We start from the raw sequence: 27,588 nt of genomic DNA, 5'->3' as shown, positions 1-27,588 counted from the left end.
GTCAAATGATAGAGCAAGCATGTTATATTATATATGGGGTCCCGGGTGAGGTTGATGGCTTGCCTGTTGGTTTCAGAGGAACGAATATAATAATAAGATGGGTGAGTTAGTTGCAGAAGTTGGTTGTAAATCTCTAACTGAACGTCAAGTCGTTTCCGTGATTTATCGAATCCTCGGGACGTATTGTAGTCAGATGTACGGCTTGTCATCGGTAACATTGACGAGAGAAATCAAAGAACGAAAAAAAGGGCGAATTGCCTAGTCAATTTTTTTTTGTATAAACCGACTTGTCGTTCGTCGATGAGATTGTCACATTTCTTGGATTATAATTATTTAGCAAATTAAATTTAAATACACTTTTCTCTCTGGATTAAAGAATCGAGAGAGAGCAGGCAGGCAGAACCAGAACAGACATAGGATAGCTATGACCACATCCACATTACTTGTCTTCCAAAATCCTCTCCTACCGAAACCAACACGCCCGGCCCACAGTAGCATCGCCGGCGTACAAAAAGGAGCAGCATCTGCATGCATTGTTTGCGCAAGAAGCCAAGACGACGACTATCACGCAACTATTAAAGCCCTCAACTCCAAAGGCCGTTTCCCCAGAAAATCCCTCGGACAGGTCTTGTCTGTAACTTGCCTAGTTCATTCAACGGGGACATTTGTCGAATGCTTAGTAGGCATTTTTTTTTTTTTTTGGCAGCATTACATGTTAAATTCTGAAATAAACGATCAGCTTGCAGCCGCCGCCGCCGTTCAAGAAGGTGACATCGTGTTAGAGATTGGGCCTGGAACCGGTTCTTTGACTAATGTTCTGTTAAATGCCGGCGCCACTGTCCTAGCCATCGAGAAGGTTACAACATCTCCGCAAATTGTTATTGTTTACGGCCATGATTATGAATTAAATGTTTAGGAATTTTGTTTTCGTGAGTTACAGGATCAGCATATGGTTGGTCTTGTGAGAGAAAGATTCGCAAGTATAGACCAGCTCAAGGTGAATTGTACTTGTTATTTGTAGCTCTTGGTGTTTGTTGTGAGCTTAATTGCTTCAGTATGATTGAATTGTGCTAGTTTGAAGTCTTTATTTCGCTAATTAAAATCCTTAGGTTCTGCAAGAGGATTTTGTCAAATGTCACATCCGCTCCCATATGTTGTCGTTGTTTGAAAGAAGAAAGTCTAGCTCAGGGTTTGCTAAGGTGAGAATAAGTTACAAATTCCTACACAAATGTTATCTCCAAAATTTTTGTAGCATCAAGTGGTGGAGTAAAGATGCTTACTGTATATTATCTACACTTGAACACAATGTGATGATATACATGTAACAATAATATGAAGTAAGATTTATATATACATTGAGTTTCAAGCTTGAGAACATTCTTTTAAATATATTATTCAACATTTGTCCATTTGGAAATGAAATTCTCTTCCTTTTCTCTGGTTAATCATTACTTTTTCAACATATATCCATTATTATTTATTCTGGGTAACCTTTTTCTTCTTTGCAGGTGGTTGCCAATATACCCTTTAATATCAGTACAGATGTAATCAAGCAACTTCTTCCTATGGGTGACATTTTTTCTGAAGTTGTTCTCTTACTTCAGGTTGGTATTGATGATGTAATACTTCAAAAGTGCTGTATTTTTCATTTAATCATACTTCAATCCCTTCATGTAGCTCAATGGTTTACAACTGTTAAATTAACTAGTAGCTTTAAATTATTTTTCCCCCTTTTTGTACTATAATTAAAAATTTACAAATTTACTGGAGTAGGGAGAATGAAAACCTGAACATAGAGTGTCAGAGATTTTCAAAGTGCCCTATGGTTTATTGAATTGTAGAGATGATTATATTTGAAAATTGAAATGAATTATTCTCAGAATTGGGAAAGGCTTTACTAAATAATCACCTTGTGCTTTTGAGTGTTATGGTTTAATCTAGTTGATCGACTGACGGTAAAGTTTGCAATGGAAACAGATAAAAACAGTTGTTTCTTTATTGTGTTAAAGCTTGACCTCTGCTTTGTGTTTATATTATAAATCTTTCTACTTAATGACTGATTAAATTAAATTTTAGGAAGAAACAGCTTTGCGCTTGGTAGAACCTTCCTTGCGTACATCTGAGTACCGACCCATCAATATCTTTGTCAATTTTTATTCAGGTACTAATGCAGCATATTACTAATTCAATGATTTGCAATGAAGTTTTTTTTTTTTTTTCACCGTATTTTTATGTCTATTTTTTAAGCTAATTTCCTTTTAGCTTTAAGCTATATTGCAACTGAGAACTACAGCTGATGGGACCTAAGACTCTTTATCTTTTCATGGAAATGACATGACTTTAAATGATGAAATCTTCAGGTTAACAGAATTGTTGCTGCAGGGTGTTTATCAGTAATCAAAATACATCATAAAAAGTAACAGTTAAATGAATTGTCCTTACTGATTTAGAATGACAGGACAACTTTAGGTACATATAGTCCCTGGAAACCCACCTTTTTCTAGTAGGCAGTGATTCATTTGGCATCTTATTCACCTTGTTGTGGCTTGGGCTGTCTAACTGAGATCCTGTTTTTCAGAGCCTGAATACAAATTCAAAGTCCCAAGGACAAACTTTTTCCCTCAGCCCAAAGTAAGTAGTTTAACTTGCCATAAGTGCCAGTACATGTTTGTCTTCTACAGTCTCTTTTTACATTCCATCCAAGAATGCTAAGGAGATTTTGCATAAATTGTTGTCCCAAAATTATGCTGAGATTGCTTGAGTTGCCCATCAATACAGCTTGATAACAGTTAACAGTTTCTACTTTTTCACCATGGAGTCAAAATTACTTATCAGGCCATGCCTGAATGGCCTGAGTAAATATGTTCTTCCTTTGTTTAGTGGTGCTTGCTTGAAGATATTCCATGTTGTTTAAGATGTCTATCAGTTGAAATTAAAAGCAGGACGTTTGGTATTCTTATCTTTAATAAGCCACCACTTTGTGCTCTTTATGCTTGTGTAGGTTGATGCAGCTGTTGTTACATTCAAGCTGAAGCAAGCTACAGATTATCCTGCAGTTACCTCCACAAAGAGCTTCTTTTCAATGGTTGTCCCACTTTTAAATGTCCTTCAGTTTAAGCTTTTAACCACAACATCAAGCTTTCCTGATGATAGTGCCCTCTTTGTCCACAAAAATATCATTTTACCTTCTATTTTTCTTGATGCTGACATACAGCAGAATTAACTTTTAAAACTTAGGGAAACATTAAACATGTCTTTCTACCTTTCTATGCGGGTTGTCTTCATACTGATTTAATGAAGACGTTCGTCCGGCTAGTAAATATAGTGACATGACATTGTTCTCCGTGGATACAGGTCAGTTCTGCATTTAATGGAAAACGAAAAATGTTGAGGAAATCACTCCAGCACTTATGCACATCCCTTGAGATCGAGAAAGCTCTTGGAGATGTTGGACTTCCAGCTACCGTATGTATTATTGATCTGTGTCAATTATTCATTTCACCATTTTTTTTTCAAAAAAAGGGCCACTGGTTGAATTATTTGTTTGTTGTAAGTTTCTGTCATCTATTTACATCAATGTATTCCTTCAATCATTCATACAGTCAAGACCAGAGGAGCTAACGTTGGATGATTTCGTGAAGCTGCATAATTTAATTGTACAGGTGTAGTGTTTGTTCAAGTATACAGACACCTTAGACTCTCCTACCTTGTACAGGCTGCTGCAGATTACAAATTTCCAATCACATTACCGTCAACGGAATATACATTATTTATGGAGCACAATCTGATTAGTTACGGCAGTCGGCAGTGGTTCTCTTAAAAAAAATGCAGGTCTAGGTTCTTCTCCTTTCTCCATTACCAACTTTGAGAGTTCACCACAGGATGGAGGTGCATTGTAAGAGCTGTGTAATAAGCAAACTGTACAGTGATAATTAATCTTACAACATAGAGGTATTTGAGGAAGCAACTTTGATAGCCCAATGTATGAACTTAGAATAAACATTTATTTGTGTTAGTTTTCCGAATGCATTTAGCATTTCAGGACGAACGCAGAAATTTTATCAAAATGTAAATGCAAATGGGGTTTGAGAACGAGAAAGAAATGAATCTTTGGTGATTCAACATGTTTGTAATAATTAATATTATCTGTCTGAATGTTGTAAAATAAAATAAATAAACACAACAACAAACTTATAATTGATAGAGAAAGAAAAAGAAAACACCCCCGGAAATCTTAAATTGAAAGGCAATAAAGTATATTATATTGCCGTCAAAGGCACTAGTGTTTCGCGCATTTCTTCTGCAACTCTCAGCTCAGCCATGAAACTGATACACAAGATCCAGCGCTCTCAACTTAGTCCCATTAGGATCAAATCCATAAGCATTTGATCCCCCAAGAAAGCCGTCTTCATACAAACGATTTTCCTCAGCCGCCGCCATAGAAGACGGAGAAAGCGGGCGCTTGGCCCTCTTGTTCTTGATAAAACAATTTCTCATCCTCTCCTCGACCCTGTCGATTGTAGTCTTGGAGTTGTCTTCTTCTTCGTGATCACCCACTTCCATTGGGTCGCAGTCGCCGTCGCCGCGAGTGGCAGAAGAAGAAAGGGAGTTTTCATTTTCAGTGGCTTGTGTAGGCAATTGAGTATTGGATAGAAAAGAAGAAAGATTACGATTGGCTTGTTGGAGGTAAGAGTAAATTTGCATACGGTGGGTCGGGTCAGTGGTGGCCGGCAATTGTTTGGCCATTAGGGTTGCCCGTTCAAGTGACAGTATCAGCTCTGTGTCGGTTACCGGCGGCAATGCCTCTGTCTTGCTTTCGTCCGTGTTCATGTTCATTCTTTCCAGAATTTTATTTTCTTTGATTCTTCCTCCTCGTATTTGTGCTGTTATCGGGTTATGACATGAGTCTGTAGATTCCGAAGAGCCAACTGAGATTTGGATTCTAATGTTGTCTAAGCGGCACTACCTTGTTACTGTTGAGTTGTGCTAACTGTGGCTTGGGAAGGTAGTTCAATCAAGAAGCCTTGAACACCTTTTCTTTTTCCATTATTTATTTATATGCCACTTATAAAAAAACGATTTTCTATATGTTTATATAAATTAAAAATTAAAAATTATATTCATTTTCTTTTTTGAAGCATTGCAAGAATGAAACCAAGCCCTTGTCGAGTCTCCCAATGCGATTCATTTCTTGAAGCAGCGTTTCTCTGAAATCTGGATTGCAAAATTGTTCAAAATCAGCCACAGTAAATAATTTTTACATAGCTCTGGCCGGCTAGTAGCATATACAAACAGAGGTTCAGCCTGTATAAAATATACATGCATACTTTAATCCAACAAAGTTCATTTTTAACCAACGCCTACACTTTCAACATTCGAAGATAGTCATCTATTATTGACAGGGCAGATGAACGGTAGCCAGAACCAAAGAGATTGTAATGATTCAAGTAATGATACAACATGTAAAGATCTCTCCTTTTTTCAAAGCCTGGTTGTTTCGGCATGACCTGGTATAAAAAAAGCACAAGTGAGGATACTGGGGAAGACAAACCAACGCGACTAAAACGCAAATGTTTGTAGGCTGTGGATGGAAAACTCAGGGAAAAGAAACAACAAATGAAAGAAAGACAGTCACAACAATACCAATCTGGCCTTGTAAACGATCATATATACGGTGCTAATTAGTGCATTCATCAGTCGGCAACTTATTTGTATGGAATCAATGATACCTCAAAATAAGAATTGTAGAATGATCCACCAAAACCAGCACACCACGACATTCCAAATTCAGCCTCATTATGTCCGTCTATAGAAGAAGATAACCAACAAATATAGAGAAATCAGTAACTTATGAGCTCATGCTGTCAGCACTTTGAGTGATTCAATGAATGCCTATAACTGTAAAGATTTCTCCGGACTTACAGTAACATGCTGGGTCAAGTATGACGGGCTCGCCATTTTTGTCAGAGCTGATATTCCCACTCCACAGGTCTCCATGCAGCAAGCATGGCTCTACATTGACCCCTTCAAAGAGAGGTGCCAAGTTCTTCATCAGTCTGTGCCCTGTTAACAATGATTGAGATAAGCATTATTTTAACTAAATAGTAAGAATGGTTACCCTATGGGTAGAAAGTGCCCTAAAAGGAAAGCACTGTCACGAAATCAATTACCTCTTTGGTAAATAGTTGAATCGCCATACTGGTCTAATGCTAACTTAAGCTGGTAACCTAATCTATGCTCTGCATAAAACTCAATCCAATCGGATGTCCATTTGTTTATCTGGGGGGTACTAAAAAGACCATGTAGATCAATTAGTGAGAATTGAACCAGTTATCAAATTTAGTCACTGTCTTGAACTCCTTGAAACACCATAACTAAATGGCAAATATGGGGCAAAATTCCACTAAAAGACACAAACAATATGGATGAACACATTAATATTATATATATATATATATATTAGAATGACCATGGGCATAAGGATCATACCTTCCAATGGTATTATCAACATCAAAACCAAAACCTTTACTGGACTTCCCAGCTTTATGCATTTCAGCAAGCTTCTTCCCAAATACAGACTGAGGAGCAATCAACAGTTTGGATATCACAAAGCAAATTGGTATTTGCTATTACAATGTTTAAAACTTCCCAGCCTCACCTGATTGCCTCTAGAAGAACCAAACTCAATGAATTCCATAATGATATATGATCCACCAGTTGGTAGAGCTCCAACCTAAAATACTCAACAATAAATTACACTTAGATTTGGTCCCAATGACACCTAAAATTCGTCACTGAGTCAAAAACAGAGTGCTCCGTATTAAGATAAACTGAGACTTCCTAACCTTAAATGGCCTAGGTGCTCGAATTGTTCTCGTTTCATACATAGCACCGAGACCAAGAGCCTCTCCCTCAAACATAGATGGTCCAATGCTCCTGATTCGTCATTTCAACATCATAAAATCTTGTAACTCCTTTAACCAGTAGCTTACCATTCAGCAACTGACATTGAGTATTCAATTCATTAAGAGCGTTACATTCACTACTACCTGTTAGTTTTAACAAAGAAAGAACCAGCATCTGTGCCATAACGACTAGCAAGATTAATGCAACCACCACCAACAGGACAAATCTTTGTAATATGGGTAGCCTTTCCTTCAGAAAGAATCCATTCACGGATAGGGTCATCACTCAATGCTGCCACTGTCATATATCAAAAACTTGAGTATCATCATTCCCTTTTAACAGAATTTTGCCGACACAAATGACTAATCTCAAATAAACAATCAAGTCGAGTGTTAGTGCTTAAAACCCATAAATCGGAAACTACAGTAGCTAAAATCAGCATCTAAAGATGATAACAAAAACAGCGAAACCAACAAATTTTGCAGCCTGTAAATGAACTTGTTAATAGTTACTTACTGGCAAATGGTCTGCGTTTGCTGAAGGAGATTCGAGAAGGAAGAGGAAGAAAAGAGCCGAAAGAGAGGAATCCCACGTGTGTTGTTGCCATCATCTCTCAGTCTCGCAGTCACAGACATTCGTTAGTGGGTTGCCTGTGTGTGGTGTGTTCGGTTTTCATTGGCCTGTTTCCAGACCAACGTTGTGCTGACGTGCTCAGTCTGTAGACATGGACTGCGTTTGGTGTCACGGTTAGTGTGGTCTAACTGAAGGGAGAAGTTTATCCTTTCCTCAGTTTTATTGTTAGCCTTTATATTATTCTATTCAGTAACTAATGTCATATTTTTACGTCATTTCATATATAGATATTTGAACATCGGTTTCAATATAAATATGGTTAGTATTATTTTTACTATTAAATATTTGCTGTTTAGAACATAAATTTTATCTTTTTGAATCTTAGAATTTAAGGGTGCGTTTGTTATTGTTTACATTTGTTATTTCTCATTTAAGAAAATAAAATAAGAAAATACATTTGGTTAGGACTAACCATAATTAGTTTCTATTTTCTAACAAAAATGAAACCATTTTAATTTACACTTGAATAAAGAAAAGTAGAAATGGCCAACAAACCTTTTAATTACAGTCTGACTCATCAAAAAAAGACTCATGCAAACTTGTACTTATGTTATGTCGTGTTTATCATGTAATCTGTGTTGTGCTTAATTTTTTTTTTCCTTTTTTTGCTTAGACCTAGCTTGGCACACGTGCCATGTCATGCCTAAGAAAAGACACAACATGCTTTTTTCTTTTTAAAAAAAAATTAAAAGAGCATGCCAAACTATTGGCATACTTTTTTTTAAGCTCATATATTTTTTTTAGATTTATATGCTTTTATTTAAATTCAATAGAATTAAAAGTTCAAAGCTCAAGTGTATATTTAATAATAATAATAAAATATAATATTATTTACAAATATTTTCACATACCATATTCTAACCAATCTCTAACTATATTCTTCTTTTAAAGCTCATGTGTCTAAAATTTCCAGCACAATCGACCTCGCGTGCTTACCATGCCGTACCACTTGACTTACCAAAACATTTTCGTACTGTGTTGTAGTGTACGACACGTGCTATACCTGCACCGTGCTATGTGGGTCCTTGAGCCCCAAAAAGGTCCAAAACTACAACTTTGAGCAATGTTGTACGGGTCCCACATCTCACTTTATTAATATTATTTATTTATGGTATAATTTAACTTATTTTCTTATAATATGCTAATAAATTTTAAAAAATAGTAGCGAATGTTATTTTAATTTTTAATGACAATAATAATTAATATTTTAACAAATATGACTATAATTATATATCCTCTATAATTTATGTGTATCATCCAATTAATTAAATTATAAATTATGCCATTTTATAACTATTTATTTGTTTATGTTATTTGATAAATTAATAATAATAATAATAATAATGAAAGAGGATCTAAAATAATTGGATATTGAAAAAGATTTTATTTTATCATTCTTTTATATTGTCTTTAAATATTCAAATAAACAATCAAATATATTTTTGCCAATTTCATTTGTATACATCATTTTTAAAAACTCAATGAAGCCAATTTCAAATTCACCAAAAATTATTTATTCTTATATTATAAAATAAATTTAAAAATATTATTTAAAAAACAATAGCAACCTCACTCTAAATTTATTATTTTGAGTGCAGGTTAGAGTGTAGGCATTAGGAAAAGTTTTCTTAATTAGTGAATAAGAAAGTTTTGAAATTCAAAAGGTTGTTCGTTATGATTAGATGGTGGATAGGCAAGGCCCGTGAATCGTTTTTAGAAATGCTTAGGAGCAGTGGGCTCACTGTAAAAAGTCTGGTTTCTCCTTCAGTTGACTTCACTTTCTTTCTTCCGTAAATTGAAATCGGTAAGCAGCAATTCTGTCGTGACCCTTGAACTTGAAATGGCGGATCCAGTTGTCCAGAGTCTCCATCAAACTGAACCCATAAAAGAAATCGCCATAGATTACACCCCGGAAGCATGCACTCACTGCGCAGACTCCAATTCGATCACACTCACCTTCGATCACCGCGGCGGAGCCAGGTGGCGCTCCACCACTCGCTTCCTCTACGGCACCTTCAGCTCCCTGATCCAGTGCCCCAAAGGCAACACTAGTGGCCTCAACTTCAACATCTACCTTTCTTCTCTAGAAGGCGACAAATCCCAAGACGAAATCGACTTTGAATTCCTTGGCAAGGACAAGACTATCGTTCAAACCAATTATTACACTACAGGTATATTCATTTATTTATAAGCCTACGAGCGTAACCTACCTTACATATCATACCCATCAACTCTTTACATTTTTGTCCATCTGGATTCTAATTTATTTATTCAATGTAAATGTAATTGTAAATTTGTATTCTAGGAACCGGGAATAGAGAGGAGATTCATGATCTGGGGTTCGATTGTTCTGAAGGATTTCATGAGTACGTGATCAAGTGGGGTCCAGATTTGATCCAGTGGTTGATTGATGGGAAGGTGGTGAGGAGAGCTGAGAGGAACGAGGGTGAGGGGTTTCCCAATAAACCAATGTTTTTGTATGCTTCAGTTTGGGATGCTAGCCACATTGATAAGGCCAGGTGGTGTGGGCCCTACGTGGGCTGTGATGCACCTTATGTTTGCCTCTACAAAGACATTCATGTGCCTGTTGCCACTGCGGTGGAGTGCCCTTGTGATTCTTGATTTGGTGAGTGGCGTATTTGAGTTGTTCTGATGTTTCTTGGGATTTTGTTCTTCCATTTACAATGTCTTTTCATCAATCGGATTTCACTGTGTGGTGGTTGGTTGCTGTTCCTACCAATTGTATCTTAGCAATTTCAGTCTGTTGTAATAAATTTTTGAATGGTGTAATCTGATTTGCTTTCTTGTTTAGTGATGTCACTGTCTCAGGCTTCTTCTGTATGCTTGCTCTTGCCACTTTCTTGAAATATCTAAGCAATAAGATGTGAACTTGTGATTCTGATGGGTAGAGGAGAATTAATGTCTTTGTGCAAGTAGCTTCAGCGAATGTCCATGGAAACTGCCATTTTAGTATAGTGTTACTTCCAGATATTTTTGTCTGCTTAAATTGAAATCACATGCAAACTTGAGTCTCAATAAGTTGGCTATTTTCCTTTGGTTCTCCAGTTCTTTATTCTATCAGCCAATGCTAGAGGTGTCAAGTTTTCATAGCCGAAAATTCTGTCTTGGACTGCTTAGATGGTGACATAAGTTTACTTTATTTTTATATCTAATATATGTTATCTACCTCATGGAATGGCACTTTATGTCTTGTGGGGGGGCACATTAATGTTCATGTAGGACTTAAGTTGACTGATTGGGGTGGGGATTACAGAGATAACAGTCATTGCACGGTTTGGGAATTAGCTTTCTATCAACTATTCATATGCTCTTAAATGGCTTGGAAGGTCGTTTGAGACCTATGTCAGTCTTGACTAGCTTGAGATTAATGTTCATGATGAATGCAAATTATGTCGCCTGGTATATAACAGGGTTTGTTTTTTTTGTGTGTTGAGCATTTTGTTGTAGAGGAGCCTTTGCAGCGAAAACTCAAAAGATGGCCAAAACACTGTTCTTTTTCTCGGATCAGTTAGTCTTTCTTTTCGCTTTATCCTCACATATACGGCATGAATTCAAAAGGATACTTTGGAAGTGAAACCGCGTGTTCAGCATTTTTACCTTTTAATTTCTTCAACTACATCAGCATAATCATCAAGTTGGACCCCCAATATCATACATAAAGTGGGATACCTCCTTTACCAACCTCAGGGGTTTTTAAGGTTCTGCTTTAAGTCAACTATTTAAAAACTTTCATGCTCAAATTCGGCAAACAATGGCTTGACTAGAGGGCAACTAATTTCTCATTTTTGCTTTTCTTTTCCTTCTCATTTTTTGTTCTATATTCTGTTTATATGTTCTTGCTTCCCTTTTCGAGTAGTTCACTTTGGCAATGGAACAGTCCATGTCAATATACCTAAGCATGCCCTCATTCCTCATTGGTGTTATTATCTGTTCTCAAGTTTATATGGTAAGCAAATTGTGGGAGATTTTAATTTAATCAAAGCTCCACGGCCCCTATGTCTCACCCTTTTTTTTTGTGGGAGAAACCCCTATGTTTTTCTTAATATCACGGAACAGGTACCACTTCAAAAGTTGCAAGCACTTTTTCATCTTCCGCAAAAGTACGCAAGTTAACTTGTGTGGTGGTGGACTGAAAATAATAATAATAATATTTAAAAATAAATAAATAAAGAGAATCCATTTTGGCCTGGACAAAACTCTTGAATTGTGAAAGCATGATTCATGCTTGAAGGATGCCAAATCATTAAACGCCAGCTTTCCATTGGGATACGTCTGCGCGCTAAGATTACCATAAAAGCAAATTAGGGGAATAAAAGAAAGTAATCCAGAAAAGAAAATTAAAAACAAACAAAAACCCCAATTATTGGACCCGAAGACTGAGCCTTATCCAAAAGCACTCAACAAAACACCACCCCTGGACCTGGGATTCGCTGCCCTTCAAAATGCGCCTTAATTCAGTCAGAATCCACTTTCATCTCTTTTCTCTAATTTTTATTCTTTTACCGTTGACAAACTTGCCGCCATAACTGGCTGCCCGCCTCAATCTGAACCAACAGATATTTAAGGATTAGCATTTTCTTCTTGATTTTTTTTCTTCTAATTTCTCTTTATTTTAAAATTTTAGTTTCAAAAAATTAATCTGATTGTAAATAAAATTAAAAAAAAATTTGATTATGGGACTTAATTATGGTGCAACTATGATACCATACTACAATTGTACTTAACCATTAAATTCAGTTGCACACATGTACTATAGTTGGATTCAATAATTAAGTACAGCTATGGTATAATACCACAGTTGTACCATAACTGAACCCTTAATTATGATATTAAAATTTAAAATTTAATTTTTGACCATTTATTTTAACCCAAAGATAGGGAAATTTGCAACCTACCCCCAAATAAACTGACATTTTGCACCGCGCACCCAAGAAAAATGACATGTTGCACCGCGCCCCCAATTCCGTTAGTTTTTCGGTTATTATTAACAGAATGGTGTGAAATTTAATGAAATGACGAAAATACCCATTTTTTAAATTCAAACACTAAAGCTACAAAAGACCATTTTTTTATTGTGTTAATTGACGTTATTATCCCTGTATGAAGGCTTTGCACATCGTTGATGAGGCTAGCGATAGACATTTGCTTGAATGGCCAAGTAAATATGGATTATTTACAGCCGCGTGGCAGCACATGAATGAAGCAACATTCAACTTAAGTGAATGTTGAAGCCTCGATCCAACGGCTATATATGTTTCCAACGGTCAAATTAAGCACCCAAATATATAGAGATTCAAGACACACACCCTCACAACCAGCCTCCATTAACATTCAACACACACACCCTCACAACCAGCCTCCATCAACATTCAACAATAAACATCAGCAGTAACTTCATACCTTCAACTTTCACCCAATGCAAGCTTAAAACATCAGCAACAATAACAGCATACCACATTCAACAATTAAGCATAACACTTTCAGTTGTGACTCCATTCTTTGTACATATCATAAACATTACAAGGAATAATCCATAGAAAAAGAAGAGAAGAGATGTCCAGTTCGAGGAGTGCATCAAGTTCATCAACCCACCCAACATCACAGAGGAATTTAATCAATGGGGGCATTATCAAGTTTCACAACAAAATATGCTACTGTCAACGCAGAGCAGCAATCAAAATTTCAGAATCTATACCAAATCCCAATAGATTATACTACTGCTGTCCTAATGACCATGGATGTGGTTTTTTTAGATGGTGGGAGCCAACTAAAGAGGAGGCTGGAGAAATTCAAGCAAGATCACACCTATTTGAAGAACAAGCAAATCCATACATGGTCGAAGAAGCTGTTCACAACAGCCGTAGTTTTAGTGACAAATTAGACATTGACGCCTTTCATCATAGGTTTACCAACATTGAAACCATGCTTCATCAACTGAAAAAGTATCAATTCACAACCATATTGATGCTACTAGTTTTGTTGTTTGTAATACATTATAATGCAAGTTATAATAGTGTAGAATGATTGATTGTAACAAAAAAGCAAGACATATATTAACTGTAATACCTGATCTGATTTGAGCATTCTAATATAAATTACTGTTTGATTCTCAAACAAACATTGGCAGCAGCCTATACATTCTAATTAGAACCTCTATGGTTACATACATTTGAAACCAAAAAACAAAATGAATTGTTGGTCTAATCTCTAATACTTGTATATGAGTCTTATGCCCAACAACTTACAAAATGCCACGAACCTTGCACAACTTATATACTACTTATCACAAACTGCACACTACAGCTCCAATTTCATGTAAAAAATAGAGCAAGTCAAAATACAAGCCTGTTGATCTTCATGTCGGTCGGGTGGTTCAAAATGGCATTGTGGAAGGTGTCAAAAAATGGTTATACTACCTCCACTACTTGTTAGCAAATCTGCTACTGCCAATGCTTCAAGCAAACATACACGATCACTGCATTTAAAATGACATTATTGAAATATCATACCAAGTTAAAATAATATACATGAAATATTACGCATAATGTATCTAATACTCATGTATAATAAGTGTAGATGATATGTTTACAAATACCATAAAACTTCCATTTATAAAGTATTCAAATTAATTTTTGGCCTAGCAAACATATAACTTACCCTTCATGGTGGGAAAGCCAATGCCTTCCCTTTGTCCAACTTCTTTTTAGCTTTATGTTCATCTCTTCGATGGTCTTCCCTCGGGTCAATTCCAGCAGCTGTTATGATCTTTTTGCCTTGGACACCCACCCAAGTAGCATCACTGCTTCCTTCCATCCTTTTCCTTTTAACCAAATTCTTTGAAGCTGATGGGCCTGCCTGAGTGGCAGTCTTATGCTTCTTGGAATTACGCAGATTGTATGTTGTTATATCTTCAACTTCTACAGCCACTTGGATGTTATCACTTGTCTGTCTTGGAGCAACGATTGATGCACAAGCAGGTCCTTCTAATGCTGCAGCTGTATCTTTTACTATGGCATTAAACATCTTTCAATTGCTACTTTACTTAATATAAATTAAATCATATGCATAATGCTATTTGACATGTATTTAATGTAGCAATTTAGAATGCTAATTTAATTGCTTAAATCAAACAATTCATGTCATCAAGTAATTAGGTATTTAATTAACGCAGCAAGTAAGATTAATTAATTAATTTAGCAGGGAATTAATTAATTTAGCAGGGCAGCCTAAATTCAGCAACAATGTAACAATAAATTGTGTTAAATAGTTACCGACCTTGTTCTTCTCCTTCACGCCTTGTTAAATAGCTTCTCAGATGACGCTGAGACAAATCATAAGCAAACAAAAAAAAATTTATTGTTATACAGCTGTCCTCTATTGTAAAGAGCATTAAAAAAAAAAATTAAAACTTCCAACGGAAGCTAGCCAACTGACCTTGTACAATCTTGTCCTCTTATTTAAATTTTCAGGGTTAGCAGGACAACCTCTTCTATTGTGACCATACTCTTTGCAACACTTGCATTGGAGCCTGTATCTTTTACTTTCTGGTGGTACCTCATCAGCTTCCCTTCTTCTGTTAATCTTAGGTCTTCCAGGAGGCCTTTTCATTAAAGGAGGCAAAATTTCATCACCACCAGGATTTGGCCAAGAATCCTTATCTGGAATTGGGTGAATCATCCACGAATAACCTCTTATGTAAGTGTCCTTCTTTAACCATGGGCTGAGAAAATCAGCTTGGTCCTTATGACTGTGGCTTATACAAGGCATGGCATGGATGCAAGGAATCCCACTTACTTGCCAATATCCACAGTCACAAACATGATGTTCAAGGTCAACAATATAGGTTCTGTAGCTGTCATCCACTTCATACAACCATTCGCTAGCTCTTGAAATTGGATTTACACTTCCAATTTTCAAATGATTCATCATCTTGTCATAAATTCTTCTTGGAATCTTATTCCCCCAAGCCATTGCTTTCTGTTTTCTATTAATCAGTCTCTTCATAAGCTTTTTTCTGATCCACTCTAGCATTGTCAGTATTGGCATCTTCCTTTGAACCCCAACCCATGCATTAAATGATTCAGTCACATTGTTAGTACAATGATCAGACTTGCAATTATTGTCAAAAGCATGTCTGGACCAAAACTTGGCTGGTAGCTTCCTTAGTGTCTCATATACGCCCTCATCTGTCTTTCTCAACTCTTCCATAGCTCTATCAAATGCTCTTCGATTTGAAGCCCTTGTTGCTGCCCAAAAATGTGGTTTGAAATCAGAGTGTGGATGCTTTGCTTTCAGATTGGCTAGAATGTGTCTGGCACAATACCTCACATGTGCATTAGGGAACTCCAACGCTAAAGCATTTTGAATACCTTTCTGCCTATCACACATAAAGGTGAGCTGCCTATTATCTCCTAAAAAAGTATTCAAGTGCCTGAGAAACCATGTCCATGTGCTAGTGCTCTCAACACTACACACACAAAAAGCAATTGGGAAGATTCCATCATTTGCATCAATGGCCACAGCTGATAGCAGTACACCCTTGTAAGGGCCCTTCAAATGGCATCCATCAATGCCCAAGAAAGGTCTACAACCTTGGTTAAAGCATTCTCTTAATGCAGGGAAGGATACAACAAATCTGTCAAAGTAAGTCTTGGGTTGTTCTACATGATACCTGATCACACTAACAAGTGCCAGAGCCTGTGGCATCTTGTTAAGTATCATCTGCGCATAACTCCTCACTAGCCGATAACTTGACTCATGATCAGCACCTTGACGCTCTAAAACTTTCTTTTTGGCTCTGTATATCTTATGTTTGTTAACCTTCACACCATATCTTCTTCTAAGTTCGCTTATAAACCATTCAACCTTGGTGTCTGGCTGCTCTATAAATGTTGATGCAAACTTCACAGCTATGAACTCTGCTGTACATTCAGGGTTTTTCAGATCTCTTTGGCATGTGTGGACGTTGTGAAGTCTCTTAATAAGAAATGGTGGTCCGAATCTGGTCTTTGCTGCATGTAAAAACCAAGGGCATTGAAAGAAGGCACAACCAACTGTAATTCTAGATCTTTCAAACTTGTGCTTGTACATTTTGAACCTATTTTCAACTGCATAATTTCTTAAAGCCCAACTTAGCTGCCTAAAGTTTCTAAAATATTGTCCAATTCTAAATACAACAGGGTCTTCACTGGGAACATACATGTTTTCTCTCATTGTTGCATCCATCTTTGCCAAAACCTCATCAGTCTCATCATTAGAATCTTCACCAAATTCATTATCATCACTGTCACAATTAGATAGTATGCAATCCACATCACTATTATCAGAATGAATATAGCCCTCATTAGCTTGATCAATAGGAGGGGCTGCAGAATTAATAACATTTGCAGCACCTCGTGGATGATATGGATCTTCTTCTTCGGATTCAGTCAAGCAATAATCACTGTCATCAAAGTCGTATGTGGAAGCTATAGGTTTAGTTCTTGTGGATTTCTGCCCATTATCAGCACAACTTTGAAAAACATTATATGTTTGGAAGACCTGTGAGTCAGGGTTCTGTGTTGGTTGGGTTGGGAAGGCATTTGGGGTATCAGGTGTTGGTTCACGTAGATACGACATCTGTTGTTGCTGCTGAAGCTGAGAAGAGATGGAACAATGTTTTGTAATTTTGTTCTTTTGTGGGGTTTCATCAGAACAATTTGAAGAGGTTTTATCAACACTACTATCACTAGTAGTATCAATAGTGTCTGTTTTATTGCTCTGATTTGGTGATACTGTTTGCTGGCCTGTTGATGATCTAAAATAGATGTCCATAAAATCCTCAAACAAATCAGAGTTGGCACTTATCCTAGTAGGAGGGACATTTGACACAAGATTATTCTGATCAATGATGATTGGAATGCTGGTTTTAGGGGCTGCAGAAGTGATATCTTCAGAAGTTTGGAATAACGCTCTTTTTGTTGTTGACTCTGTAACTGAATGTATCTCGTCGAGGTAAAGTTGCATATCATAGCACAGCCTGTTGTGGTGCTCCTGTAACTGAACAATGAGATCATGATCATCCACAATTTGAACCTTCTTCCTCTCCCAAGATTGCCAAACATTTAGATTAAACTTCTCATCATGAGTCATCCTTCTTCCATACACTGTCATTAGAACTTTGTTGATAACAGAGACTATACTCAACTTGTCAGGATCAATGACACCAAGATTATGTGTTGTGTCTTTGAATGTGACATAAAAAGTTGTATTATCAGCATCATCCATTTTCACCTGTACAAAGTAGATTTTGTCCTTAAATACCTAATGTTTACAGCTAGTGTCATGTAATATAGATATTATATTCTGTAAGATGAAGGTGCAAACAATTCACCTAAATCCTCTCCCGACATTATCGTTAAATAGTGAAACTATAAGCCCGAAAATCTCGAGTTGCACATACATAATGCAATAACATGCAAATAATGAACTTTAAACTAAAATTTATTACCAAAAGCAAGCATTTAAAGTGAAATTGAAGATCCAATCACATACATAGTGCAATAACATGCATATAGTTTCAGTTAATTAAAATAAAATGGGTAGGCAAAAGCAAGCATTCAAAGAATTCTATTAATTGCTATGAATAAAAATAAAATCTTCATCAACGAAATTCGATCTTTAAAAGAAAAATTAAACAAAAATTTACCACAGAGCACTATGATAGGAATCGAATGAGAAGCAGGGAAGAAAACCAAGACCAAGATGGTGAGGAAATAAATGGGTAGTGAGTGAAAATGGAGCTACTGTGAGTGTTAAAAAAAAAAATAAAGACCCAGCCATCATGGAAAACCAAATCAACAAAAAATAAATAAAGATTTCTTACTAACCTGGGCTTCTTCAACGACCAAACACTGAGTTCTCCTCTCTTGTTAGTAAAATGCACATAGCCACACACCAATATCCACTATGGCTCTCACAAATTTTATCTCCTTTGCATATGAGTCTGGGTTAGGTGGTTTTTTTGGCGCCCAATTACATATCATCGTCTCGATTTTGGATCCATGGAATTGCTTTTTCTATGCCTGTCCTTGCCGACTTAACAAGTAAAATCATAGATGAAATGACTTGGCGCGGTTTTCGATCAATATAATTTTTTATTTTTAAATATCACTTTGCTTTTCCATTTTTGCCCTTTCCCCGTTAATAATAACCGAAAAACTAACGGAATTGGGAGCGCAGTGCAACACGTCATTTTTTTTGGGTGCGCGGTGCAAAATGTCAATTAATTTGGGGGTAGGTTACAAATTTCCCCCAAAGATATTAGAAGAGAAAAATGGAATTTCAGAAAGCAGTGTCCACCGAGTTTCAACACTTTTTAAATCCAGTGGGTCCACGTTAAATGTAGACCGCATTCGAAAAAATTAAACAAATAACATAACAACGATATTCGTTTCGATAATTATTAATAACAATGATAATAATAATATTAAAAAAAAATCCACTAAGACAATGAGCGTCCGCGTCTTAATTTCTACAAGTCTCCTCTCATGTCTCTTAGTATTAACTTTGAGTCCACCCAAAGCTGTTGGGATTCCTTATGCATAATTTTATATCTTAATCTGCATTGAAAATCTTTTCATTCCTTCAAGAGTCTTGAAGAAACTCGCCGTTGTTTCATATGTTTGTAAGTCTTCATACTTTTGACAATTGGGTTCAAAAAGGGAGGAGTTTCAGATGTGGGGTTCAGGTATGAATTTGATAACAACCGTTATCGGATTTGGGATGAGTGCGGCTTTTATTGTGTTCATATGTACAAGAATAATCTGTAGAAGGATTCGAGGGGTCGAGTCAAGGCCAATGTTTGAGATTGAATCTGGAATTGATCTTGAACAGGTATATTTGTTTGTTTCTCTCTTTCTTGCGGAGCAGCTTACCCAACTTTATGTTCTCATCTATTGTGCTACCTTTGTTCTGTTTCATTTTCATACTTAGCCAACACGCACACAGGAGTTGCGATTGTTGCATGACACTAGTAGCACTAATTTTGTCTGATTGCTCTTTCATTTTTTGCCTTGCTGCCTGCATATCGGTGATTTGCCTTCGCAAGAATTATAGCTGTCTGCTTATACCACAAGTGATACTGGAGTATTTATTTACCATTTACTAATTACTTAGGTTTGTTTGTGATTTGGGACCTTGAAGAACAATTTTTATTTTGCTGGCAGCCAGCGCCAGGGCATCGGATTAATGGCCTTGAACCTGTGCTTGTCGCTACAATCCCCACTATGAAGTTCAACCAAGAGGCTTTCAAATCTGTGGAAGATGCAGAGTAAGTTTAATCACCTACTTTAAACATAGAGTATTACTCCTCACTTTGGTATCCCCACTATAGATTGAGAAAACTGAAAGTTTCAAACTCTAAAAAGATGGCGTGTGTAAGCAAAGCAGGTGCGCAATAGCACTTTTGAGCAGAGTGTTGTGTCAAATAAAAATGTCTCTGTATGTTTGTTGTGTTTTGTGGGAAAGATGAGCGAGTGATACCCTAACCAAATAACTTTTTTTTTCCCTTTTTTAAGTTTAGATTGAGACGTGCTATTTTGGGTCCTGCAGATGCTCAATATGTTTGGGGGAGTACCAAGATAAAGAAGTGCTGAGAATAATGCCCCAGTGCGGACACAGCTTTCATCTCGCTTGCATTGATATTTGGCTAAGGAAAAAAACCACCTGCCCCGTTTGTCGGTTACCATTACAAGACCCTCTTGGAAGAAAGCATGCGAGGGAAGCTACATTTAGCATGGCCCAAGCTGTAGATAGTCCTGAGACTTCAATTAACCACTCTAGACAGTGGCTGCTAACTCATCTTGGGCATCCAGAGGTGAACGGCAACAATCAAGGGCACCTTCACTCTGTTCCTGGAAATTAGCTACATACTTTGGAGAATCAGATACAAAGCAAGCAGATTGGCACGGCTCTAACTACTTGTGGCAATGTAAACTCTTACTTCTTTGAGCATTTATTGGCCGTGTCCAAGTTTCTTGTATAGACCGTTTTGTACGTAGAACTACAGTTCTTTGTAGTGGTCCAACTGATTGCAATTGTTCTCAATTTGTTGTAACCAAATTGATGCTGTCAATGGGGACTTTGATCGACTGAGCAGTGTGCTATCTTAAATTATGTGATATTTATCAAGTGAATGGTAAGATAATGTAATTAATTCGCTCGAAACTCATTAAAAACTATCAATCACTTGATAAATGACACATCATTTAAGATAAAATTTTCAATCTACATGGACCTAATGACCTATCAAGCGGCCTCGAGTCGAAACCACATAATGTAGTTGCATAAAACTATTTAGTGAGTTTGATCTCTTCAAAGTAAAATCCATATTATCTATTTATGTTCTTGAAGCTCAACTTAGTGCAATGGAGCATATATTAATACATATGGGTTGGATCTATCCCAAAATTAAAGATCCATAATTGTTTCAAATCCATCGTGAGTCTCAATTTTTTACTAAGTAATGTTATTTCAACCCCTTAAATTGTCTCCAGAACTCTCACTTTTTAATTTATCTCATTATTTTTTAGAATTACCTTTATTAAAAATAATTTTATTTTTATTTTTATTCTCTCACCATCTCCGTCTATCTTCATGAACAACAAGCACATCATCATCATTACGAGTCAGGATCCTTTCCTAATCTGATCTTTTTTTTAGCAAATTTCATTAATATGATTGGTGGTTGATAAATTAAAAGTAAATGTTGTTAAATCCTAATCATAAACTAGCACTAAAATATAGGTGGCGTAAGATCCGTAAAAAATCAAGAGAGTTCAGATCAGAAGAGCATCCTAGTTGTCCCATTACCACCACCACTATAGTATATCTTACTCTTCATCAATCTATCACCTCCACCAAAATATGACGAGTTTCAATGTTAAGTTTTGTTAAATTTTATGAATAAGTTGTGGACTACACTGTTCAAACTACCCAAGATTTTTATTTATATATATTAAAATTCATGCCCAATAAGATTAGAAAAAAGATAGTCCCGGCGACGAAGCATACGCTCCTCGAATTACAGGTCTTGGATTTTGCTTCAAATAATGCTTATCATTGCTCTCACCGAATGAGCCTATGCCCCCTCCTGTACTACCAGCTACTAGCTTCAGGTGGAATAATTCAACTAAATCCACAGCTCAAAATTTCTCTAAATTGTATACAAAATTTCTTCCCCCCAACAAAAAAAGAAAGAAAGAAAGAAATCATTTCTTTGGTCCAACTGAACGACTAAATGTCCATAATTTACTGGATAAAATTTTCACAACGGCATGAAATTATCGAACCCTTTCCAAAAAAAATTTGGAGTATGCGTTTATGTTTCTTATGATTAGCCGATGGGAAAACGGGAAATAACGAAAGAGTAGAAAAGCCAACCAACAACGGGATAAATAAGATTCTATTATTTGTGAAAAATATATATTTTTATTCTCAAATGCTCTGAGCAGTCAGTGAATAGAAGAAGATTAATTCAACTCTCAATTTATAGTAATCATCGAAACATGGAAAATCAAATTTTGCTAGCAAACGTCGATTACGTGACAAAAATAATCGAGCTAACGTATAGGGAAACATGTTGCTTCATTCTACGTAAATTTGGTTTATACAAAATTATGTATTAGAATTATACAATAGAACACATTGAATTAATGCATTGGATTCTTTGGGTGATCACGAACTTAAAAATTTTGATGCAAAAATGCGGCAATTGTCACTATTTGGTTGTAAAGCAAAGTGATTGGCCAACTAAATTTTGTGGCACGTACAACGTGTCATTCCGCGCATGTCGTAGACACAAAATCCACCCATTACTAAACAAAACTCTCATTTCCACCAACAAGGGAATGAAAGAAATGGGAATCTAAGGCCACATTACGTGACTATAGTCCTAATCCAAGGGCCACGAATAAACGTGGAGACAAAATTTTGATCCATAATTACCCGCTCACCTTATGCTACAACAAATTAATGTTCCACAAATAAAGCTATAAATATGTTCAGAATAATGGGCAATTTGGTGAGTAAAGTAGCAAGTAGCGAGCAAAACAAATTAAAAGACAAAATACGGGTTTACGGGGCCCACCAGTCATTCCATCAACAAGTGCTAAATTCCAACGGTAAGTTACACGTCACCCTTAATTAAATTAATTGTTCGCGCCGGATTTTTAAAATTCGGATCCAACGTCCCAAATCCGTTTCATCATTTACAAGCTGACAAAACCGGACCGCCTTTCTTCTGTCGCCTTGTCCCTGTAATTTTGCCTGATTACGTACGTTTTTGATGATCAAGCCACGGCTCTTAATTCTCAAATTAAAGAAAGATACGGGTTGGAGATGGAGATACGTACTGTTGTGGACTTATTTTTTTTTTAAAAAAAAAATTAATTAAGGAATTAGCAATAATTAGCAATAACTAGCAAGTGGGTAATTACTTTAGTGCATGTATCCAATTGACACTTTTTTTTATAAAAAAAAAATTATATTAATTTGAGAAATTAATATTTGCAAAAGGGAACAAGTCTTCTTGAGTGGCATTTTTCTATTACCAGTTATTCACGATTAAGCTTCATTATTGGAGTTGGTTTCTACTTGAGAATGTTATAATTAATAAAATAATAGGGTTTGGAATTTATGTTGAAGTGGGAATTGCATGGCGGAGTTTTATTATAAGCCGAGTGTATGGATGTGGGGCCAAGTCAGTGGAAGCAATTTAATTAGTTTGATCGTGCAAACGTCGATTAGAGGGACATTAAAAAATTTAGCACGAAAAGGATAAGCAAGTCATGTTGGTATGATGGGAGGTATTGTACACAGTTAGTCGCGGTACGTACTGATCTCATGATTAGTTCTAATCAACAAGCGTATAGATCAGTTGGCATTGAACTGTTTTAACTTAATTAAGATCCTCAGTTTGAGCCTTAAGAATGTAACTAGGTTAAATATTTGTTGAAAAAACTTTACCGCCCTTATAGTTTTACCCAGCTCAAATATGAATTAATTGAAATCTAATGTACTCTATGCATATAAAATAGTTTAATATACCAAAAATTTTACAATGTTCTTATAAATAGCAGCAGCCTAGTACTGTCTATGCCTCATAAAACATTTTTCTCCCTCTTTTCACAAAACTCATCGGAAAATTAAACCCTAAATAATATCACATCCAAATACACTTGAATCTTTAAATATAATTAAATTTAGGTGCTAATGGCAGCTGGATCTGAAACATCAAAGAACCCCACAACCACCAATTCTAAAGGCGGTCAAGCAACAACCAAACCGGCGGCTCGTAGGTTCGTTGGAGTCCGGCAAAGGCCGTCAGGTAGATGGGTGGCTGAAATCAAGGACTCATCACAACGTGTGAGGTTATGGCTTGGCACATATGATACCCCTGAAGAAGCTGCAAGAGCCTATGACGAAGCTGCTCGTGCCCTACGTGGGGAAAATGCTCGAACAAACTTTGCATCATCGGCAGTTAACAATAATAATAATCCCCTAAATCATTCGGATTCGGGTAATTCCTCTCCCTGTGTTAATGGAAGGTTTGTGGCTCAATCCGATGGGCGCAACGGCCTTAGCTTCTCTTCATTGAAGGCCAAGTTGAGCAAGAACCTACAAAGCATCATGGCTAGGACTTCGGAAAATAACAAGAAGTCCACAAAGAGTAGAGTGAGTGATCATTTCACTTTTGCTAGTATCTTCCACTTTAGGAGCTACCAATACCAAACCCCTGTGGATTTGAAGAACATTGAAAAAGTTGTGCAACCAAGCATCATCGTACCTCAAGCAGCTGACCATATGCATGACCCATCATCTTGGGAAAGCTCTAGTACTGTGTCTGATGGTAGCAGCACTGAGTGGGGTGGGTTCCGGCAACATGGGCTGGACTCCGACGGGCTGGATTCGGATATCGGGGAAGTTGTTGTCGATCCAACCATGGGGTGGATTGATAGCCCGGAGAATATTGGTGCTTGCACTAGTGAGATTGAGGCTTCGAGGTCGAGGAGTAAGAGGTTCAAGGTTTCTTCCTCTGTTGTTGTTCCTCCAACGTTTAGTGGGTCCCCACAATGTAGAACTGAATTTGATCATATATAGGATGCTATTTTGATTATGAAGCTTCTTTAATTTCAAGGGTGCATGAGAAGTTATACTAGCTGTTGCTAGCCTTTAGTTTTGAAGTTGTTTCTGTTTTTATTTACTTTGCAGTGATGATGACCATCGATAAGTTGGTGATCTCTAAAGTGTGTACAGTGGGAAACTTAATTATGACACTTCAATTTCAAATAATATGATCATATATAAGGCATATGTGTTCAATGATATACTGTTGTTAAAAAAGAAACTATAACGATAGCAGGCATCCATTATCTCTCTGTGGTTTGGAGGGGGGAAGTCCAGGCCAAAATCGAAGTTTACGGTGAAATTTAATACACTGATCAAAGCATGCATCCAAATTAAAGCAGGAATCAATGCTTTCGAATGTCTTCACGTCATCCTGATTCGAGACTTCCAGCAATAAGATATTGCAACATTTATAGTGCTTAATCATTCAAAAAGTCTACAAAATTTATGCATTAGCCCCTTAGTTTCTTTCCTTCAGCAATCAGCTAGAAAAGGGGCCCGAAGGAACCTCTAATTGTAGATTTGTAGTCATTGGAATAGTATATGCTAATTTGATGCTATATGACTCAATTAATGAGCTATATATAATGTCGTAATAAATCGACTTTCATGCTAGTTGTTGTTCTAGCATGAAAGTTCCATTTCAGGGAAGGACGACGTACCATGATACTTTCTGTTTTGTCGAGCCTTGCTTTGGTCTCTGGTTTGATGGTTGTACGTGCTAAAAATCCGGTACATTCCGTTTTGGGCCAATAGAGCCTTGACAACGTGATTTTTTTTTTCACTTTTAAATTGTAAACCACCATAGGGTGGGGCTTAGGTGAGACTACCCCATCTATAGATTAAAATAAAAATAAAATATTTGAAGGAGGATATAAACCAAAACCTCCATGCTAAAAAAATAAATAACCAACAAAAGAAAAATAACGAAAGAAATTATATGAAGGTGAGCTAATGCCTAGAGAGCCTTTCTGTGAACCAGAGGCACTCGGGTTAGTAACATCAAAGTTGAAGCCAAGACCACGCCGCTTGTACCACATTATATCTGCAAAAATTTGATAACAGCTTTCAATTAACTTTTCTTTGTGCTAAAGATAATACAACTAGTTGATAAGGTTTTACTTCGATTATTCTAGTAAATTTCAATTCATTTGTCAAATTTTGACATAATGTGTACATATATGACATGATGTTTTAATGCTACCTCTGATCACAAAAAATGTTCACAACAATAACTTGACATAGAAAATTCTTCATTTTGCAAAATTATAAGATATACATGTTTTTGATGATATCATTCAAAGTAAGAGTAAGATAGTTCAAGCAGTCAATTAGCAATGAAAACTCACTCAAATCTTATTTTTGATTAAAAATTATAACTGTACATACAAAATGTAATAGTTAATTTTTTAAGGAACAAGTAAACAATTATTTAATTAATTAGGATTAAAATATTCATACATTACTATTAAAAGACAGAGATCTTTAAAAATTCAATAGAGATCATACGAGGAGAGAAATCTATTCCGATCAATTACCATTGCATACGAAAGGAATGCGGCCAGTGAAGGGAGGTCGCTTTCCAGTGAAGGAAGAACAAAACAACACAAAGGACAGACATTGGATTTTTCTTCGTAAACGTGGTCAGTGGTCACCACGAGAGTGCATGACTGCATGATGCAATTAGTCCAAATCACGGTTAATTAATGGGGTACGTATAGGAGGCTTGTACTTCTCCCATTGAGTAAAATAATTATATTATCAATGATTGAATTTGAATGATCCTAATCGGACATCTACGTTCGTAATGATCTCATAGATATTTAATTTCACTTTCGTGCTTTGAGAGTTAAGTTAGAATATTAAACTCCATCGCTAGCAATTGCTATCAATAAGGATAAAACAAAGTAATCGTTAAGCAACTTTCTTTTTCTTTTTTTCATTTTTTTTAATTTTTGGGTTCTTAATTGTGCTTGACTGCTTGTTAATTAGTACATATATAATCAAGGATATGATTATCATCGATCGATCTAAAAAGTTAAAAAGCAAACCATTCGTATGGAAGCAAATGTGCGAAGTCTCAACAAAGTGTTTGCGGGACTTTATTAAAAGTGGGTCTGTCTCAACGTGTGGCTTAAAAAGCAAGCTTCTGGACTTCAAATCATAGACTTTTTCGATACCAGCTGCTAATTAGAACTTTGAAGTTTCCTATATATCATATGGGAACTAGGGATGGCAAAATCTCGGGCCGGGTCCGGGTATTGCAATGATTGGATTTTGTCCGGATGCAACCGGTCTGGGTCCGGGTTCAGGCCGGGTTTTAATTCGGGTATCCAAATTTTATGTTTTTTAATATTATATGTGTATATATTTTTTTATTTTTTGGTAATTTTATAAGTTTTAAATTTATTTTAATAAAATTTGACATGAAAATATAAACTTTAAGTGTTTAAAACTTTATATATGTATAATAAATGAGTCAAATAAATATAAATATTTAAAATAATATATATTTTATAATATTTTTTTAATAAAATCCGGGTTTCGGGTTTATCAAGTGGTGTCCAAGACCGACCCGGCTTCATACCCGTACCCGGCCCACAACACCCGGGTACGGTCCGAGTCCGGACTGGGCGGGTATTTTTGCCACCTCTAATGGGAACTCTCTCTCTCTCTCTCTCTCTCTCTCTCTCTCTCTCTCTCTCTCTCTCTCTCTCTCTCTCTCTCTCTCTCTCTCTCTCTCTCTCTCTATATATATATATATATATATATACACGGGCCATTCTTTATGCAGCTTGCACATTTGATTCTAATATGTATAGATGTTTTGTGAACACTGCATGGATTTTCTTTACCCAATTT

The 27,588-nt window shown here is 36.3% G+C and overlaps 6 protein-coding genes across 10 annotated transcripts; 4 read left to right on the top strand and 2 right to left on the bottom strand.

Moving 5' to 3' along the window:
• The first annotated feature begins 109 nt into the window (after positions 1-109).
• LOC102623217 (ribosomal RNA small subunit methyltransferase, chloroplastic) lies at positions 110-3,967 on the top strand. Of its 4 annotated transcripts, none has more exons than XM_052436842.1 (10): positions 110-625; positions 740-856; positions 941-997; positions 1,110-1,199; positions 1,509-1,604; positions 2,077-2,161; positions 2,579-2,631; positions 3,002-3,085; positions 3,355-3,465; positions 3,716-3,967. In XM_052436842.1, the coding sequence occupies exons 1-10, from the start codon at positions 425-427 to the stop codon at positions 3,818-3,820; spliced, it is 999 nt and encodes a 332-aa protein (XP_052292802.1). In that variant the 5' UTR covers positions 110-424; the 3' UTR covers positions 3,821-3,967. The 4 variants fall into 4 exon arrangements, with proteins under 4 accessions (XP_052292802.1, XP_052292801.1, XP_052292804.1 ...); XM_052436841.1 differs by having other exon boundaries at positions 118-625; positions 707-856; XM_052436844.1 differs by having other exon boundaries at positions 118-625; positions 707-856; positions 3,663-3,967.
• Positions 3,968-4,314: 347 nt separating this feature from the next.
• On the bottom strand, positions 4,315-4,830 carry LOC102622430 (uncharacterized). Its single transcript, XM_052436122.1, has one exon. The coding sequence runs from the start codon at positions 4,828-4,830 to the stop codon at positions 4,315-4,317; it is 516 nt and encodes a 171-aa protein (XP_052292082.1).
• A 397-nt stretch (positions 4,831-5,227) lies between these two features.
• LOC102623897 (protein-ribulosamine 3-kinase, chloroplastic) lies at positions 5,228-7,593 on the bottom strand. Of its 2 annotated transcripts, none has more exons than XM_006490943.4 (9): positions 7,423-7,587; positions 7,050-7,203; positions 6,846-6,936; positions 6,659-6,733; positions 6,490-6,578; positions 6,171-6,289; positions 5,923-6,063; positions 5,730-5,806; positions 5,228-5,507 (listed from the first exon to the last, which is right to left on the bottom strand). In XM_006490943.4, the coding sequence occupies exons 1-9, from the start codon at positions 7,514-7,516 to the stop codon at positions 5,361-5,363; spliced, it is 987 nt and encodes a 328-aa protein (XP_006491006.2). In that variant the 5' UTR covers positions 7,517-7,587; the 3' UTR covers positions 5,228-5,360. The 2 variants fall into 2 exon arrangements, 1 of the variants encoding a protein (XP_006491006.2); XR_003062108.2 differs by having other exon boundaries at positions 5,287-5,507; positions 5,644-5,806; positions 7,423-7,593.
• A 1,566-nt stretch (positions 7,594-9,159) lies between these two features.
• On the top strand, positions 9,160-10,441 carry LOC102624186 (probable xyloglucan endotransglucosylase/hydrolase protein 27). Its single transcript, XM_006490944.4, has 2 exons — positions 9,160-9,710; positions 9,845-10,441. Exons 1-2 carry the CDS (start codon positions 9,380-9,382, stop codon positions 10,159-10,161), a joined length of 648 nt encoding a protein of 215 aa, XP_006491007.1. The 5' UTR covers positions 9,160-9,379; the 3' UTR covers positions 10,162-10,441.
• An 8,597-nt stretch (positions 10,442-19,038) lies between these two features.
• On the top strand, positions 19,039-20,715 carry LOC127900959 (RING-H2 finger protein ATL74-like). The gene is made up of 3 exons (XM_052436476.1): positions 19,039-19,434; positions 19,767-19,870; positions 20,152-20,715. The coding sequence occupies exons 1-3, from the start codon at positions 19,276-19,278 to the stop codon at positions 20,462-20,464; spliced, it is 576 nt and encodes a 191-aa protein (XP_052292436.1). The 5' UTR covers positions 19,039-19,275; the 3' UTR covers positions 20,465-20,715.
• A 3,096-nt stretch (positions 20,716-23,811) lies between these two features.
• On the top strand, positions 23,812-24,699 carry LOC102622432 (ethylene-responsive transcription factor ERN2-like). The gene has a single exon (XM_006491398.2). The coding sequence runs from the start codon at positions 23,812-23,814 to the stop codon at positions 24,697-24,699; it is 888 nt and encodes a 295-aa protein (XP_006491461.2).
• The last annotated feature ends 2,889 nt before the right edge of the window (positions 24,700-27,588 follow it).

Source organism: Citrus sinensis, chromosome 3, assembly GCF_022201045.2.
Source record: "Citrus sinensis cultivar Valencia sweet orange chromosome 3, DVS_A1.0, whole genome shotgun sequence".
NCBI lineage: Eukaryota > Viridiplantae > Streptophyta > Magnoliopsida > Sapindales > Rutaceae > Citrus > Citrus sinensis.
This window is presented reverse-complemented; position numbering and strand designations above follow the sequence as displayed.